General features: G+C 37.5%; 1 protein-coding gene across 1 annotated transcript; it reads left to right on the top strand.

Moving 5' to 3' along the window:
- The first annotated feature begins 100 nt into the window (after positions 1–100).
- PLRG1 (pleiotropic regulator 1) lies at positions 101–17,179 on the top strand. Its single transcript, XM_054824753.1, has 15 exons — positions 101–191; positions 2,037–2,143; positions 2,372–2,514; positions 3,533–3,586; positions 5,176–5,269; positions 5,692–5,782; positions 5,970–6,071; positions 8,267–8,359; positions 8,691–8,840; positions 8,957–9,058; positions 9,584–9,686; positions 10,257–10,365; positions 11,769–11,908; positions 13,070–13,263; positions 14,265–17,179. Exons 1-15 carry the CDS (start codon positions 183–185, stop codon positions 14,322–14,324), a joined length of 1,551 nt encoding a protein of 516 aa, XP_054680728.1. The 5' UTR covers positions 101–182; the 3' UTR covers positions 14,325–17,179.
- Positions 17,180–18,042: the final 863 nt, after the last annotated feature.

Consider the following 18,042-nt stretch of genomic DNA (forward strand, 5'->3'; position numbering starts at 1 on the left):
CCCCAGCCCACCGCGACGATGCTGGTAAGCCCCGCCCCCTTTAGCCCCCGCCCCCCCCGCCCTATATATAACCCGCCTCTCGCGCTTCTGATGCGTCATTTCCTGTGCGGTGCGGGGTAGGCGCCGGAAGTCCCTCCATAGCGGACCGTCGAGAGCTGTGGCGGTGGGAGTTCGTCGGCGCCATGGTGGAGGTAAGGCGAGGGGCGGCGGGGGGGTCGGCCCGCCGCTGGGCCGCTGCATCCTCCCTGCCTCGCCGCTGAGGCGCCCCAGGCTGGACTGGAGAGCGCTGCCGGGCAGCGGGGCAGATTGGGCCCGGGAGGGGGCCGGAGCCGGGCGGGAGAGGGAAGCGACCACCGAGGGCCCCATCGCACCCCCCACCCTGACTTCGCCCTTGGTGCGAAGGCGCCGCTGTGGGGATAGGCCGTGGCGGTCCCTCCGCCTTCCCAGCCCCTGCCCAGTCCGCCCCGGGGGACAGCGAGTTGCGCGCAGGAAGCGAGGGGTGTTTCTCGCGGCTCTGGGGGCCGTGGGCTCTGCCTCGCGGGGACCGTGGTGCGGGGCCGTGGGCTTTGTGGGTCTGGGGCAGGAGTAAGTAGCAGGCAGCAGCTTTGCTTTGCCAGACTTGTGCTGGGGACTGGGGAGGGGATGCCGTGCTGCCCACCCTCTGGTGACTTACTGGTTTTGTTAGCTAGTGAAGAAAACGGTGGCTTTTTTGTGAGGACTCGGAAGTAAAGCTGGGGAGAAGGCCACTGGTTTTATAGGCCGTGGAGTAGTTACTTTGGGGTGAATACTGTGCACTTCTAAAAGCAAGCGTTGTTGTCAGGAGCATGGAAGAAGATGCAAAGGCTGCTGCCCCATGTAACGGTACTAGCTGGTTTTTTTACACAGTGGTATCTCTGTCAAAGTACTTGTAGATGCTTCTTCCCTATTGAGGAGGCATTATGTTACCTACTACTTGTGTGGTGATTTCAACAGCTGCTGTTGTTGAGTAGTAATTAGCTCCTGTAGTTCTTATTTCTTTCTCCAGTTGTATGAAATTCCTAACCTCATTCCAAATGCTGGAGGGGGGGGTGTGTCCTACTTAATACCTGGAGCTTGCAGGAGCTCACTGAGCCAGAGCAAAAAACTTCGTGTAGGTGCTACTGAGTTAGGAGGGTAACAGCCTCTGCAAAATGGATTGGTGAGTGGACAGCTTCCAGGGCAGGAAAACAGAACCTACAGAGAGCTGAACAGGGAAAGCATCTGTGTAATGAATTTTGGAGACCGGGCAGTTGAGTGATATCCAGTGCCAAAAGTTATATAGCTTCCAGTTTGCTGTCATACAGGCATGCAGATAGTTTGGTGTTGCACCTCGGCAAGCAGACTGAAATTTCTAATGATTTTCTTGTCTATTGGGAGAAAAATACTAATAAAAAGCTGAATTGTGCTGTTGATAAGCAAATACTCTATAAATAAAGTTACTAGCTTTTTAATACTGCTTGTTACTTCCTGAATGGGATTTTAAGAACATCTTGATTTTAGTAACAAAAATTATAAAAGGAAAATAAATTTTGTCAGGTTCGATCTCAAGTTTTTTCTCAGTAAACTGTGCTGTGCTTATGTAAAGTGACACTATGCACAGAAACCGATGATTGGCCTTGTTCTTTGTGTGGTGGTAGGGAAATAAAAGTTACAGGAGTGTTTATTGCCTAAGTATGAAAACAGAACTGGAAAGCATGAAGGAAGAAGCTTGCATACTCATGGATTTGTCACGCAGGTGTTAATATAGAAAGTTTGATCAAAGTTTTTGACTTGCTTTGCAAAGTGTTGGCAGTTTCTGAGAAAGGGACTGTTATTTTGAGTAAACACTGAATTAAAACAGTTAACAGATAAACCTAATTTTTTAGTTTCCAAGAGCAGCTGTGTTTTCTGTGAACTAAATAGTGCTGTATCATCTAACAGTACCAAAGCCTGAAATGGCTACTGAGTTCAGTTTATGTTTCCATTTTCAATTTTTAATTATGTCCAAATGTATTTAAATATTCTTTTATTTATTTTAGGAAGTCCAAAAGCATTCTGTGCACACACTTGTGTTCAGATCTTTGAAGAGAACCCATGATATGTTTGTAGCGGATAATGCCAAGCCTATTCCATTAGATGAAGAAAGGTAAGTACCGCAATTGGTGAATTACTGGTATGTCTCAAAGTTTCAAACTATGTTAGAGATTGCTCCAAGTCAGAAGTTCAGATGTTTCTGTAGAGTTAATAGTGTAGTCTTGAAGGAAGTAAAAATACTAGAATTGTGAAGTAAGTTGTATAAACCTTCTCTAAAGTATTTAAAAACTTAATTCAAAACTTGGGGTTTAATCAGGATTGTGCTTTACTCTTCCAACAGTCACAAAGTAAAGATGGCAGTCAAGCTGCGTACAGAGTACGGCTCAGTGTTACACATGCCTACTCTTAAAGAGAACTTGAGAGAGAAAGGAGGCCCAAACGCCGGGGATCCTTATGGACACAAACAGTATTCTGGAAATCAAGGTTAGTTTACTCTTAGTGGTATATTTGTCCTTTCTTTTGTGACAGTTTCACTGATGTAAGATCTTGAAGAATGCAGTCCAATATTAACCCATCAGAGTTAAAGACAGAAATCAAAATACCATTTTTTCCATTATTTGGTATTTTTCTTGCTAGGGTCCACAGGAAGTAAGTGATTAAGAACAAGGAGGAAGTTTGTTTTAACAAAGGAGTAACAGGGTGCTGTGGAATTTTTACAGTAACTCATTAGTAAAATGAGTAATTTTTATGGTAACGTTAGTGTGTGTTGTACTTAGGTGCTAGAAAGAGGAAGATCAGTAATGTATTTCTCCTTTTTACAAGTTCATGATGGTCAAGGTCATGGTATTTTAGGTTTTTTATTTTTCAATTTTGTTTCATAGAAATTTTTCAGCTGTGCAGCTATTAAACCAGGAAAATCTTTATTTTAAGTCTGTGTTTTTAACCTATGTTTGGTTACGTATAAAATGTGTATGTATTGGGTAGATCCCATGCAGAAACTTCTAAAGAATGCCAAATGCTGCCTTATTTTAATGAGGTTTCTTTTTTAGCATACTTTATTTGGAAGTATTCTGAGAAGAAAAGATATTGAGAGGGAATGAAAAATTTTAATAGCCGGACCTTTTTTCCAATACCATGCACAATCAATTGTCATGAGTAGCTTAGGTTTCAGACACCCGTGCTATTTGTATACTTGAATCCTACTTTAGAAGGCATTTTTGGCAGTACGAAGATTTTTCTTTTGGGAGAGAGTCCCTCTTGATCACAAGTGGCATCAGCATTTAAAAAAATGTTATTTTATTCTTGAATTTTTGAAAACTGAGGTAACCAGAACAAATGAAATTAATGAAAATAAGAAATGTCTAAGTGTAGTACATTAGAAGTGGTTGCTGGTTTCTCCTGCTGTGTGTGACCTGCTCTGGTTTCCTGTATGTCCTGTCTGAGTGCATCATTTGCAGTGCAGTATAAAATTTTATTAATATGGAATCTTGTTGCCATTTAGGACAAGAACTTGAGTATTTGATAACTGGTACGCATCCATACCCACCTGGGCCTGGTAAGTAAAATTCAGTGAGTGTTTGCCTGGGATTTTTGCCTTCATGTCAGAACTAGGCATCATCCATCCTAGCAGGAGCAGGCTTCCTGTTGCTTTGAATCCATAGCTGATAGTACTGGGAAATGCCATTGGAGTCTTTCATAGCATTGGTGCAGAGAATTTTGTTGCTGATAAATGTTCTGGGATAGGAGGTAGGAGGAAGATTTAGGTACAAATGCAGTGTCTTCTCACTGAGCCTCAGTGGATGTGAGCTTGCTGTGAGATGGTCATTCATTTCTGTGAGGTTTCACCTCCTGTGGCAACATCACAAAAATGTTCTAGGAATCCCTTCTCCCATATTGTGGTCCCCTTTCACCTAGAGAGCTTGCCGAGACCCATGGATCCCTGGTGTCTCCACTGTTGTGGCAGAGCTGCTCTTAGAATTTTGTAGTAAGCAAGGAGGAGGGGTTCCAGCTAGAAGGAAGCTCAGTGAAAAGAGGGAATGTATCCTGCTTTTCATCACTGGAGTAAAGGCATAGGCATCACCACCTTGCTCTGAGAAATTGACATTAAGGTCTTATAACTTTAGTGTCATTTGGTTTTGTCTGTGCTTGGAAGGGTTCTGTTTTGTTGTTGAGACACTGGCCATGCTAATTGTCACTGTTACTGATCAATCCTGCCTGTCTCCTTGTAGCAGTTTAGTCTTAGCTGTTGATCTTTTACTGTTAGTGCTTCAGTTTATTACAAGTACAGTGGGAAATGTGTTGTGGCTTGATTTCTGAGGGTTCAATGGACCCTCAGCCTTTAAAAGAACATGCATAGTTGACTATAACTGGAGGGACAAAACTTGCTCAGAGAGGTTCCCTCAAGTTCAGTGTTCTTTTAATAGAATCAGATATGTCATGGTTAAAAATTAGATTTGTTTCATTGTTGCTTCTTGTTTTAACCTGGATATTTCACCCAAATATTGTTTTTGTTGCCAACTGCCAGAACTTTGGTTAGGCAAGGAAATACAGAAATGGAAGTGAAGTAAATTCACCAGTCTGTGCCAAAACTATGCTTTGCAAAGAGTTTTTAAATTTAAGTGATCTGCTTTTAAGATGAGGCTATAAATTATAAGTTGTAGTCTGAAACTCACTGCAGTGTGACTGACCCTTTTGTAGTTCTGGCACCACTGCATGATACCAGCCACCACATAGGGATGGCATAATAAACTGCACTAAAGAACCTAAGTTAGCAAATACTTCTCAAGCTCATGTTTTTTCTGTGATGTTTAGATTTCCATACTAGTTGAGGCTGGATGAAAAGATGGACTCTGCTCCTAGTTAGGCTTTTTTGTTTCCAGTGACAGAATCATACCGTTTTCTACTCTAGAAATTGTATACCTATGTATGTAGTAGAAACAAGATGGTAAGAATTTGGGCCAAAATAAAAATTCTGGTAGATTTGACTTGTGAAAAATGTCATTGAATGGTGGGATTTAATATTATGAGGGTGTGACAAGCCCTTGTTTGCAGATGTATGTGTATATATATGTCTTTGTATAGTAAACTTTTCTGGATTTTCTTTTTAATAGTTGTCTTTGCTTTTGCTGTGTTATTTTTTTCAAGGTGTGGCTCTGACAGCAGATACTAAGGTCCAGAGGATGCCTAGTGAATCTGCAGCACAGTCCTTAGCCGTAGCACTCCCTGCTTCTCAGTCCAGGTACTGCTGTATTACTTCATTAACACTTTTGTTACCTATGGGAATTTCACATAAAACACAGAAGTCAGGATAAGAGCTACTTTGAGTATTTTGAATGTTCTGATTTAAAATATTTAAAGAAACTACTTTTAGTGTGGCCAGGCAACACTTTTCTGTGCTTTTTTTTCTTAAATGCCATGAGAGGCAATGGGTGGAAGTAGGAACAAGGGAAATTCTGTTTAGATATGAGAGAAAAGTGAGGCTTTGTGGGTGTCTTTTGCCTTGAGGTGGTCAGGCATGGGAACAGTTTGCCCAGAGAGGTTGTGGAGTCTCCATCCTTGGAGGTGCACAGCACTTGACTGGATGCAGCTCTGATACCTTATTGCTTACTTAGTGAAAGACAAAGTTGATTCCAATTCATCAATCTTTTTCATCCAACCTAGGCTGGATGCAAATCGGACAGCTGCTGGTGTGGGTGATATTTACAGACATGCTGGAATATCTGAGCGTTCACAACCTCCTGGGATGTCTGTGGTGAGTTTGCACATCTAGTGTGAAAAGTACATAGTGTTCACCAGATTGCTTCTGGATTCATGTGTGTGTTGTGTGGATGACATCTGACTGACTAAATTTAATCGGTATTGAGGTGTCAGAGTGCTTTAGGCTTTATGCAAAGAGGTACGTTATAAAGTGTAAGAGTAACCTTCCTTTTAAATTACAGGCTATGGTGGAAGCTGGTGGAAACAAAAATTCTGCATTAATGGCAAAGAAGGCTCCAACCATGCCCAAACCTCAGTGGCATCCACCTTGGAAACTGTACAGAGTAAGTTACAAATGTGACATGAACGTGCATGTAAAATTAAATTGGTATTTTATGTCCTATAAAGACCTCAAAGTATAATTTTTGTTCCCATTCACAAAAATGAAATCAAATGAAAAGTGATGATAACTAAGTTGTATATGCACATTCTTTCCTTAAATAGCAAAGAGATTAGATTACAAACATTTTTCATTCTATTTAGTAAATTATTTTGTGAATATTATTTTTACCCTTTTGTTTATGTAGGTTTAGCTGTGTTATGATAAAATCATTACAGAACTTGTTTTTTCTTTTCTAGTCAGATTCTTTGGTAGAGGAACTCAAAGACAAGGTGCAAAATTTGAAACTAATTACATGTTAAAGAAATACTCTAGCAATGAAATTATCTCCAAAAACACTTAAAGGCAGTGAGTGAGACTTCTTTAACTTGCTACGAAAATGGAGCGGGGGAAAAGCTGATTTCTTTAATCACAAATTATGTCTGCAGTTTAGATTGCTTGACTGCTAATCGTGTTTTTGAATTAGTCTAATCTGCCTTTTAATTTTCTTAGGAAGTAATAATAGACACTCCCCCAAAATCTCATATTCTTAAACATTTTGGTGATGAGTATGGCAGGGTAGCTGAGTTGAAGGGAAAATCTCCAAGCATTTGTCTAGGTTCAGATCTTTTTAACTCTTCAGGTGCATCTGTTTGAATGTGTACTTTTTTCCTAAGGAGCCGATTCTTACTATGAAACTCAAGCAATTTCGTATTTTGTCTGAGAGAGGGTGAATATTATTTTTGGATTGTTAGGCTTTTGTGATAGTTAAAAATCTCATGCTCTAGTATCAGAATTGTATTGTTTCAGCACTGTTCATATAAATAGCACCGTATATAGGCATTTAGATCTTCAGAAGAGTCCTGAATGCTGTATTATTCATAAATCTTAAGGCTAATCTCAGAGCAATTTCTTGAAAACCACTTGGGCTCAAAGGAATATATAGGTTTTCTAAATACAGCAGTATTAGAACGTGCTTTATATACACATTAAAGCAAATGCCACTTGAAAAAAAGGTACCGAAATAAACCTATGAGAGATTTAAGGTAAACAAATAAAAAATGCCTACTTGTTAGGAGCACTTTCTTTTAAGAGAGACTGTAAATACAATTCAAGTCACTGTACTAATTCTGCATGCCAGCAGTTTTAGTGGAGGCTTGCTGTCAAAATCCTTCCTGAATAGGACAAAAGCTTATTCAAGCAACTCAGGAATAGAAGCATAGCTGGAAGACCAAACGTGGGTTTCATCTTATGTGTAGCTTAAGATCTACATTTTAACTGGTCTTCCTAAGCTTGGTTTGAAGTCATTTGTGAAAGAGGGAGACTTAAAATAGGTCAGATGAAGTATTTCTTAGATTTCTCCCCTGGAAATGCCCATTCCTATTACTAGACTATGAAGAAATCTAGACAGCTACCTCAAGTGTATGTGGCTGTAGTGTCATCTGGTCAGAAGAGTCCACTTTAGCTTTCCAAAGTATTTCTGCCTTATTTCTGTTTAAGAACTTTTGTTGTGTTTTTAGATATTTTGAAATGAGCTGTATAACAGTACATGAAATATGACATCCAGTGAAACTAAATATGTGTTTTGATTTTTAACTCTCTGACTTTGGAGAAATTAGAGAAACAAGGCATGTATTGGTAGAGCTTTTCTTGTGACATCCACCTCCAGTATTGTGTTACCAGAAAGTTTTTAACACTCATATTACCCCTGATTTGGGGAAAAGGAGGTGGTGGTGTGCTTAAGAGGTAGCTATTATATGGCAGTGTGATTTAATAGCCAAGATTTTATATATTTGCTCTTTATTACTGTGTGAGCGCTCTACAGCAGCATGAGGAACTTGTGCTTAAATACAGTCTTTCTCTGCAAAGCCTCAAGTGTTGAGCCACAGTGTTATGGACTCTCAAAGGATTTGAAAGTTGTTTATAGGAGTAGGATCTTTCTGTACTGCAAGTTCCCCAAGTCTGGTGTGTGACATGAATTGCTAGTAGTCTCTTCACTTAACTAAAGTAGAAATCAAGTTCTCTTCAAACCTAATTTCACGTTTGACTTTTTGGGGAGCATGTGTTTCTTGGTGAATACTAACAAATTCCAGTGAAGAATGAAAATTATATTGAGAGATGTATGTATATTATTTCTGATTTAGAAATTTTTTTCTAAAGGTTATCAGTGGTCACCTGGGCTGGGTGAGATGCATTGCAGTAGAACCAGGAAATCAGTGGTTTGTTACTGGCTCTGCTGACAGAACTATAAAGGTAAGAGGTTGGAAGAAATCACTAGGGTTTGCTGGGGGTGTTGTTTTGTTCTCTTATTTAAATAAGTTTTCAGCCCTTGGAAACAATTTCTTAGTTACTGCTTGCGGAATAAAGAACTGCAGACCATTTTTTTCTTACCTAGTTGCAAAGGATTTATGGAGTATCACTACTTGAGATTTCATTTGTTACATGGTAGTAGCTGGAGAGCAAACCTTTGTTACTGTAATTTTTAACTTAAAATGCAGCAGGATCAATTACATCTGGGCTTTTTATGCAGACTATCAATGTGTAGCTTTTACTGGTTTACCTCAAAATACATATTTTGATGCAGATTTGGGACCTTGCTAGTGGTAAATTGAAATTGTCTTTGACGGGACACATCAGTACTGTACGAGGGGTGATAGTAAGTGCAAGAAGTCCATACCTCTTTTCTTGTGGAGAAGACAAGCAAGTGAAATGCTGGGATCTTGAATACAATAAGGTGAGCTGTACTTTCTTTAATTAGAATTAATTGGTGGTGGTGGCAAATTAAAAAAATCAAAGCATTTAGAATATTCTCTCAGATATCCAGTTAGCATGTGGTTTTTGTTCATCTAGGTTATCAGACATTACCATGGTCATCTAAGTGCTGTCTATGGTTTAGACTTGCATCCAACAATAGATGTACTGGTAACATGTAGCAGAGATTCAACAGCACGAGTAAGTATAGCACTGTTATGCTTTAATGTCTTGGTATGTTGATCTGTTTCAACATCTTCCATTTGTAAAAGTGAATACCTATCTAAAGTTAACATGAATCAAGATGAATACATTAAGATGATTTGTTAACTTTGTCTTCCACTGTTGATAAAAACTGAAGCCCGAGTACATAAAAATGTAGTGTCACTTCAGGATAACGTTTTATTTCTTTAGTGGGTAGACTAATAGTGTGTGTGTGTGTATATATATAGAGGATCACTTTGTTGCATTTAGAAGATTGTATGGGTTTATGGTGACTTAAGTTATCTGTATGTCTAGAAATTCAGTGGCAGGCTCCCTGTTCCCCTCGAAACTTGCCAGCTGAAGCAGTTGTGTGACTAATTGTTGCATGAAAAAACCAACCTAAATACTATTGTTTAATCTGTAGAACTATGGCAAGGAATTCATGTGATCAATGACAGTGCTTAAAATAGATTGAATATGCACCTGTTATTGACCTCTGACTGACTTACTATGAATTCATAGATTTGGGATGTGAGGACGAAAGCCAGTGTGCACACACTATCAGGACACACAAATGCAGTAGCAACGGTGAAATGCCAAGCTGCAGAACCACAAATTATTACAGGTACAGTGGGCATGGTTTCACAATCATGAAAGTATTTGTTCAGTAATTATGTGTGGTTTGTAATGTTACCTTTGTTTATTCAATTTCTCTTAGTTTTCTGTTGAAAGTGGGCCACACAATGGTTATTTTGTACTACTAATGGTATGTTTAAGCAAATCCAGCTATGCGTTTTTTGAATGTTTTATTTCTCCACTACTTTTGTTTCTGGTGTTTACATTTTTGTTGTAATAGGCATTGAGACTTGCATTTTCTGTGATATTTTACAGTTCTCCCCAAGTCAGCTAAGAATTGTCCGATACTATGGTTAAATATAAAGTTCATCTTTTTTCCCCATTATATCAAAAGCTAGCTTTGTTGTGTAACTACTTAGGCCTCTTTGAATTTCAAACTGCCGAAAAAGACTCTTACAACCCAGTATATTTCTTGTCTGAGGTGACAGTATCATCTTTTTGTAACAGACATTAACAATATTTTTGTCTTTCACATATGAAGTTTTGACTTTATCAAAATAATAATGATGATAGAATCAATATGATGGTTTCTGCTATTTTTTATTTCCTTTCATTGCAGGCAGCCATGATACTACCATACGGCTCTGGGATTTAGTGGCAGGAAAAACTCGTGTTACTTTGACAAATCACAAGAAATCTGTAAGAGCAGTAGTGCTACATCCAAGACAGTAAGTTTTCCTCATTCTTTCACAGTTCATAACGTTGGCTTTCTGTCACCACACAATGTGAGTGATTTCGAATTGTAGGGTGTAATAATATGAAAAACTAATGAGCTTAGAATGCTGTAAAAATGTACAATCAGTTCTCAAATACCTTTACTATGCTGATTGTGCTCCCCAAGTATTTGCACTGGTGTACATTAGCAATCCTGAGAATGTCTTATATTGCACAGAATTTATGTATGTGCCTTTGTAGTCCTTAAGAAAACAGCAACATGGGGCTTGTAAAACTAATAATAAATATGTAATTGATTGTTAGGAGGATCTTTTTGTGCAGTGAACCACATGTTCAAGGCATTGCAATCTAATTAACCTTAAAAAGAAACTTCTTGTGAGTATTTAATCTTTGAAGTAGGTGTTGTTGGAAGTATTCTGAATTTATATACTGTATTTTGATGCATCAACAGTTGCCTGTTCAGATAAATCTCCATTAAAACAATGGAGAAAAGGAATTCACATAGAACTGCAGTGCTTCAGAATTCGGAATCTTTCATATGAATTAATTCTGATCCATTTTTCTGGTCTTTTCAGACCAGAAAAAATTATAAAAAATATTATATTATAAAAATTACACAAATCTCATGCTATGCCTGTTAGCTATAGTGGAGAAAAACCTAGTTTTACTTATATTCTGAAAATTCTGGTTTGATTCATCAGTCATACCTTTTTGGGGGGGGAAAAAAAAAGAAACTCGAAGTGTTTTTATCAAGCAGTAGCAACTGTCAACCTAGTATCTTTTATATTTCAGTATTTCTATTTTTTAATGTTCCAGTATTTTTTTCCTAATAATCTGTTATTGAAGAATCTGTTAAATAGACAGCAAATCACTTAGATGTTGTGGCAGCTGAAAATATTCCTCCAGGCTTTTTTGTGCTACCCAAATAACCTTGTTAACTGCTTCCACATGTTAAAATGAGGGAACTAATTATTTTAAGGTAATTCAGTAAAACAAATTGTCTTTGATAGTTCCCTTTTTTGCAGTGCTTTATCCTTGGTTCTGTAGTTTTAGAGGACTAGCCATTTTTTTCCCTGATACCTTTGGTGCCCTTATACCTGAATAGTTACCAGAATTACAGCTGACATAAACATTAAAAATGCACATTAATTTGTTTGCATATTAACATCCTATTTGGCATAGAATTTATAAAGTTTAGGTAGTCTGTGGAACAGAAGGGAAACAGGTAATTCATGACTTCATAAAATGGCTTCATTTTGTACAAAGTAAAAAATGTCAGAAGCAGTTTTAGCATTTAGTAACTTTGCAACTAGCATTTAATGGTAGTTTCAATGAAGGGCATCTGCTACCCTACAGCTATTTTGAACTTTAATATACTGTGCTTATTTTCTTGCAGTTACACATTTGCATCTGGTTCTCCAGATAATATTAAGCAGTGGAAATTCCCAGATGGAAACTTCATTCAGAACCTGTCTGGTCACAATGCTATTATCAACACGCTGGCTGTAAATTCCGATGGTGTCCTGGTCTCAGGAGGTAAAATGAGAAATAAATGTTCATATTTTCCCCCTCTACTCCCCCATGTATACATGGCTGGAGGTCCTTAGACAAAGATGCTTGCTGAGCTCTCCTTTACCTGGGCCTGTAAGCCTGCTACAGCATACAACTTCATTTCATAGTGAGTAGGGCCACTTATTTTCTTGGATGTTTCTGAGCTGCATGCACAAAAATGTTTGAAAGGACTTTTAATGTGCCGCAGGGAAGAGGTTTCTTAGTTAGCTGCTGCTGCAAGGCTCCAGAGTCCATCCTCAATGATCTCCTGAGTCTGAATCATTAGTGTCTCCTTAGGAGTAGTGTGGTAATTGGAAGCTGCCTGGGAGACTTCTGGCTCTTTGTGGGCTGCTTTTAGTAACATAGGGCTGCAGTGAGAATGCATAGAGGATATAGAAACATCTCACTAATGCTTTGCTGTACCACTTCCATGTGAACTCTTCCCTGTTTTTGATGCAGCACAAATGCATTGGTTCTGTTGTCTCAAAGTTTCTTGCGCACACTTTCTGATGTTATCTTTGTATTGTTTAAAAGATTGATAGCTAATCTCCAAATTTGATTTGGCTCTATGAAGCAAAACCACATTTAGTCAGCAATATTAATGTTCAAGTCTTCTGAAACTAAGAAACTAGCCCCTTGGCTCCAGTGCCTACGTATATTCTGGGACGATTTTGTGTCTATTGTGACACATTGATTTAATTTTTTCATGGGCTCATGTTTCATGCTGTATTATGTTGAAGACTCTTGTTCTAGAACATCTTTGTAGGACATTTTTGTGTTAGTAGAAGTTGAGGCTTCAGAAAAAACTGTTCCTTCTCCACATAACCCCCCCCTATCATTTTAGTAATGATATTTGTGAGGTTTTTTTAGAAATTAACATTTGAATATTGATTTCCCTTCCCCTTTACATCCTCATGCTATCTACAGCAACTTCAAAGAAGTTGATGCTGAATTAAAATAAGTTGAGGTAGTTGAGGTTACCTTAGAGTATTTTACTGTTGAAGCACCTTTCTCAAAACATCTGGATTTCTTGTCTAGCTGGCAGCTGCAGAGAAACTTTTAGTAGACTGTTCATGATAATTTCTATCAGTTTTCTAAAACTAGTAAGTGGTTAAAATACTAAATATATATGTTTGTTTGTTTTAGCTGATAATGGTACTATGCATCTTTGGGACTGGAGAACTGGATACAATTTCCAGAGAGTACATGCAGCTGTACAGCCAGGCTCTTTGGACAGTGAATCAGGAATATTCGCTTGTGTTTTTGACCAGTCAGAAAGCAGATTGCTAACTGCTGAAGCTGACAAAACCATAAAAGTATACAAAGAAGATGATACTGCGGTATGTCAAAGTGTCTTTTTAATGTATTCATGAAATCAACATATTTCAAACAAATGTTACACATATCAATAAGGGTTGTGCACAGACTTGTGTAATCTTTTTTATTAATGCTTGAAAGCAATTTATATGTAATAATGTTAAGAGGACAGCAGCTAGTTTCTGCACTCCTAATTTCTTACTATATGTTGTAGTACAGATAAGTCTCAGGTCCATCAACTCTTCTGCAAATGTCCTTGGTGATACAGTTTGGAGAAATCTTAATACAATAATGCACATTGTGTTTTGAAGCCAGTAGGGGACTGTGTGTGGTTGTATTCATTAAAACAGCAAAAATAATTAACAAAGATTTAGCAAAAATGAAATTTTAAAGATTTAGTGTACTTCTGCATATGATCTAGATTAGTCATTTGCTGTGACAATTTTTAAAATTCAGAGTAAATAGAATAACAGTTTGAAAATAAGCCGAAATCTGAATCCATTTACTAATGGAGAAGACAATAGATTATTGTGTAGTTTATCAGAGTATGTCTTCAATATAAAGAATATAAGGATTTTTATTAAACCTTGGGATTTTTGCATTGTATTAGACTTGGAGCAACTCTGAGATATAAAGGAATATGGAATGTTTTACCCATTTTGCAGCTGGGCAAACTGTAAACTGTGACATCTGATGAGACTGGTGTAGGTATCACTGGAAGGACTGCCTCTGGAATTCCTGTTCCCGTGCTTTGATCACTACAGTATTGTTTCTGAAATGCCATTGGCAACCTCATTCTTGTCCCTGTTGCAAAAAAAAAAAACCCCAAACAGAGCAAGTCCTGTACTTCAGACAGTGGGATGATATAAAATTTTATTTTGGTAAATTAACTACATAAATTAGGTAATTAAAATGTTACATACAAAATAGAGATATGTGAGTAATATTCTAAACTAAACCGTAATTACAGGTGAATTTCAGGTTAAAAATAATCCTTATGAGATTTTTTCTTTTTTCCCTTTAGACTGAAGAAACTCATCCTGTCAGCTGGAAACCAGAAATTATCAAGAGAAAGCGATTTTAGTGTGGCAACATACTTAATACTGTAATTTTGGTTTGGCTTTCCTGAGAGCATTCAGTCATATTGTGTTCTGCCTAGAGCAGCAGAGCAGGAAGTCAGCTAAGTCATTGCTATTTCAACATGTTTTATAATAAATTTTATTTCTCTTTCCTTTTGTCTTTTTTCTGGTGTGATCCCAGCAAACCAGTTGCAGCTGTTAACTTTCTCTTTGAGCATGTATAGTTCATGAAAAGGATAGATGTGCAGGTGGTTACTTCCTCATATGAATCTATTGAGTGCAAGTCTAAAAATATTTTGATAAGCCAGGTTTTCTGAAAGACCCTTGCTTGAATCCAAAAGTTAATTGCAAATTTATGCATAGAAGCCATCTGCTGGAAATTTCTTGAGTGACATTTTCAGATTTTAGACCAGTATTGTTAACTGTACATATGCTAAGTATATACTGTAATGGAACAGTATATATACTAAGTTAGAGTAGTAGAGTAATCAAAAAAGAAGCAGGACAATATACTAATAATGTAATTTCCTTTGTAAACACAACCACTGAGCATTGCCAGTGCTGTGTTATTGAATGAAAGGGATCTTCAAAGTGTTTATTTCCCTAGGAAAGCTTTCATATGCAACTACTCATCTTCACTCATTTTGTTTCAGAGTGGACCTTCTATAGCAAGGACCACTGTCAGATCATATTGTTCACAGTTCCTGTGGGGTTAAGACCAGTTGACTTTTTGCAAATCACCTGGTTTTTTCCAGTTATCCAAAGCATATGTGACATTAGAGTACAGCAAACTTTTAAAACTGAGCTCTAAGAGGAAAAACTCTTAAGTCATTCCAGCCTTAATTTTACATGTTGCTGTCTCCCTGTGATCTTATGAAGGAATTGAAAATAAATAAAATATTACTGAAAGATAATTTATGCTCCTGAAGAGACAAATCTTTCACTGTGTTTGCAAACAGCCACATAACAAGCAGTAAACATGTAAGACTCCTTGCTACAGCTTATCTGTGATGTCTGTGCTGCTGTAAAGCACTTTCTCTTCATGGGAGGGGGAGAAAAGCAAGTCATTCAGTCATTGAGCTGTTCAGTTGTTGGCAACTTTGCTAGTGGTGTTAATAGCTGCAGCAGCAAGTGTCCTGCTGGGTAGATGCTAAGAATTGTTCTGTGGCCACAGCATTGATAGTAAGCAGGTCACAATAATTATTTCTATTCTCTGCCCATCTGACTTCTTTCAAATCTGGGATTTATGTTGGAGAAGTGAGTGACTTGCAATGTAACTTACAAAAAGCTAGTAAAACTAAGTGTTGTTTATATTATGAAAGTTTTTGTCTTGTCTTTTATGATGCACAGGAGGTCTTGTGTTTATAATTTGAATGTTTGACAATGTTCTTTTAAGGGAGCCCATGCTGCATAAATAACTGAATTTTGGTTGACAGCTATTGTCTGAAGTATCTTCACAAAAAAGGGAGGGGAGTATTTGGTATTTACAAGTAGGATAAAATCTTGTATTTGGATAATTTGAATTTTTCTAGATCCTTATTACAGCTTTTTCCATTTTAACGTAAGGGGGGAAAAAACAGATTGTGGCTTAGCAGCCTATAAAATATGCATAATGCTTCATTCCAGAAATCGATGAAGTATTGGTGTTACACAGAATTTTCTTGCTCACAGTGAAATCCTCTGTAGGAAACCAGAGCTGAGAGGAATAACTTACTTGAAAAGGGCTGGGATTTTTGTGGGGTTTTCTATTTGTTTTGGGTTTTTTGTCAATTTCTTTTGATACTTTGGAATCAGGAAGGGAAAATTAGAGGGTTTGACTTCTCTGTACTAGCACTGTCCTTTAAAAACTACATTTATTCCACTGTTCATTGCTTTGAAGAGAGATCAGAAAGTCTCCTGCAGAACCTGTGTTTCTGCCCTGGACTTCTTCAGGAATCTGCTAGCGTGGGGCAGTGATTGCCAGGGCATGCTTTTTGTGCCCCAAGTAAAGCTTGGTTTGCAAATTAAAGGCTATGCACTATTGTTTGGAATAATACTCTCCTTTTTGGCTCTATAATATACTGTCCCAGTTCGAAGTGTGATTTTTATTGTATTTTTTAACATTTGATTTGCATGTTCATTTCTTCACAGCAGTTTTTTCTTCTATTTGACAGTAATGCAAATATTACCACATGTACTTCCATAAGTATTATTTATGAAACATCAAGATTATCGGAGTTCATTTAAGTGCTTCTCTAGTGCAACGTAAGCCTAGATAGTGAGTTGTGCTACACGTATATCTGATCATGTAGGATTCACAGTGACATTACATTTGTCCATGTGAGTCATAAGGTGAAGCAAAAGAGGAGGATCTGGTCCATTGGATATATTTTTCCATGCTTCTGGAAAGTGTCACGCTGCAGTGTCAGTTGAAATAGTCTTGAACAGGAGTCTAATCTCAGAAAATAATTATTGTCATTTACTTCATAAAATTTGATGTCTTCTGTATATGATCAAATCATACACATTTCTATCACAAACCTTGGGTTTTGTTTTATACTGTATATAATTGCAGAGAAGTAAGAAAATGTTTTTTGTTTGTAACATAATTCAAAAAAGTGTAACTGGTGAAAGTGATAAAACTTAAGATCATTCTGCTGTATACTAAAGCATCGAATGTAAGCTATGCAGCTAGAATGCTGTCATTTGCTGGCAGTGTGAAAGTTGTGCAGAACAGTATGTCTTTGGCAACTTAAAGGCTTACAGAAGTAAATCTTTAAAAGCCAGTTTCTTTTTAGTCCTGTTAGATAAGAATTCAACTGTTATGCCTGATTTAAATGACAGCAATTTAGCCATCAATAAAACCTTCAATATAATATGATTTCATGTCTTTTTTCCATTTTGGGGGGTTTTGTAGTAAGAACAAAAAAACCCTAAATAGGTATTGGGAGCTAAAGTAATTTAGGATTAAAATTGATGACTCTTTCCCATAGTACAGTAACAAATATTTTTGCAGATCAGTTCTAATAGAGAGGGAAAGTACTGATGGCTATTTTATGAAGAACTTATCTGCGTGAAGCAAGTAGCAAAACAAATGCAGAATTGTTCGTGAATTTTTTGTAATGTGTTTTTAAAAAAACCTGAAACCTCTGGAGTTAAGTATGTCTATGACATGTTCTGGATGAGAGCTGTATGGGGGGAAAAAAGCTTAGAGTTAAACTAATTTTGGTTTGTCTTACTGGGAGCAAATTAAAGAGATATTTCTGTCCATGGCACATAACTGAAAATTTGGTCACAATGAAATCAATGGGAGTTTTATTATTGATTTTTGAAGTAAAGATTTTACTGTGGGGTGTTTTGTCTTTTCTTAAGTAAGTTGTAAGAACTATGTCTGGCACATCATGTATGTAAGTATCCACACAAGGCGCTTTTTTTGCGCAAGAGGCATCATTCATTTTTAGATGAGGCTTCTAAATTTTTATTAGTATGCTTGAGAAAAATGGTGAGGATTTGGAAATTAATGAATGCCAGTAAGTCTGATCAGCTGGAAAAGGTCAACCTGCAATTTTCTTCTATAAAATTTAACACTAGATTAGCAGGACTTAAAACTAGCATAAATGTGACTTTCTGCGGAAGCTGTTTTATAAGCAGAATATGCAGTCGGTGAATCACTTCATTCCTTTGAAAGCAAGCAAATCTTCAGCTGCAATGGGCTTAAAGGCTGTGTGGAAAGAGAGAAGCTTT

Source organism: Grus americana, chromosome 4, assembly GCF_028858705.1.
Source record: "Grus americana isolate bGruAme1 chromosome 4, bGruAme1.mat, whole genome shotgun sequence".
NCBI classification, from domain to species: domain Eukaryota; kingdom Metazoa; phylum Chordata; class Aves; order Gruiformes; family Gruidae; genus Grus; species Grus americana.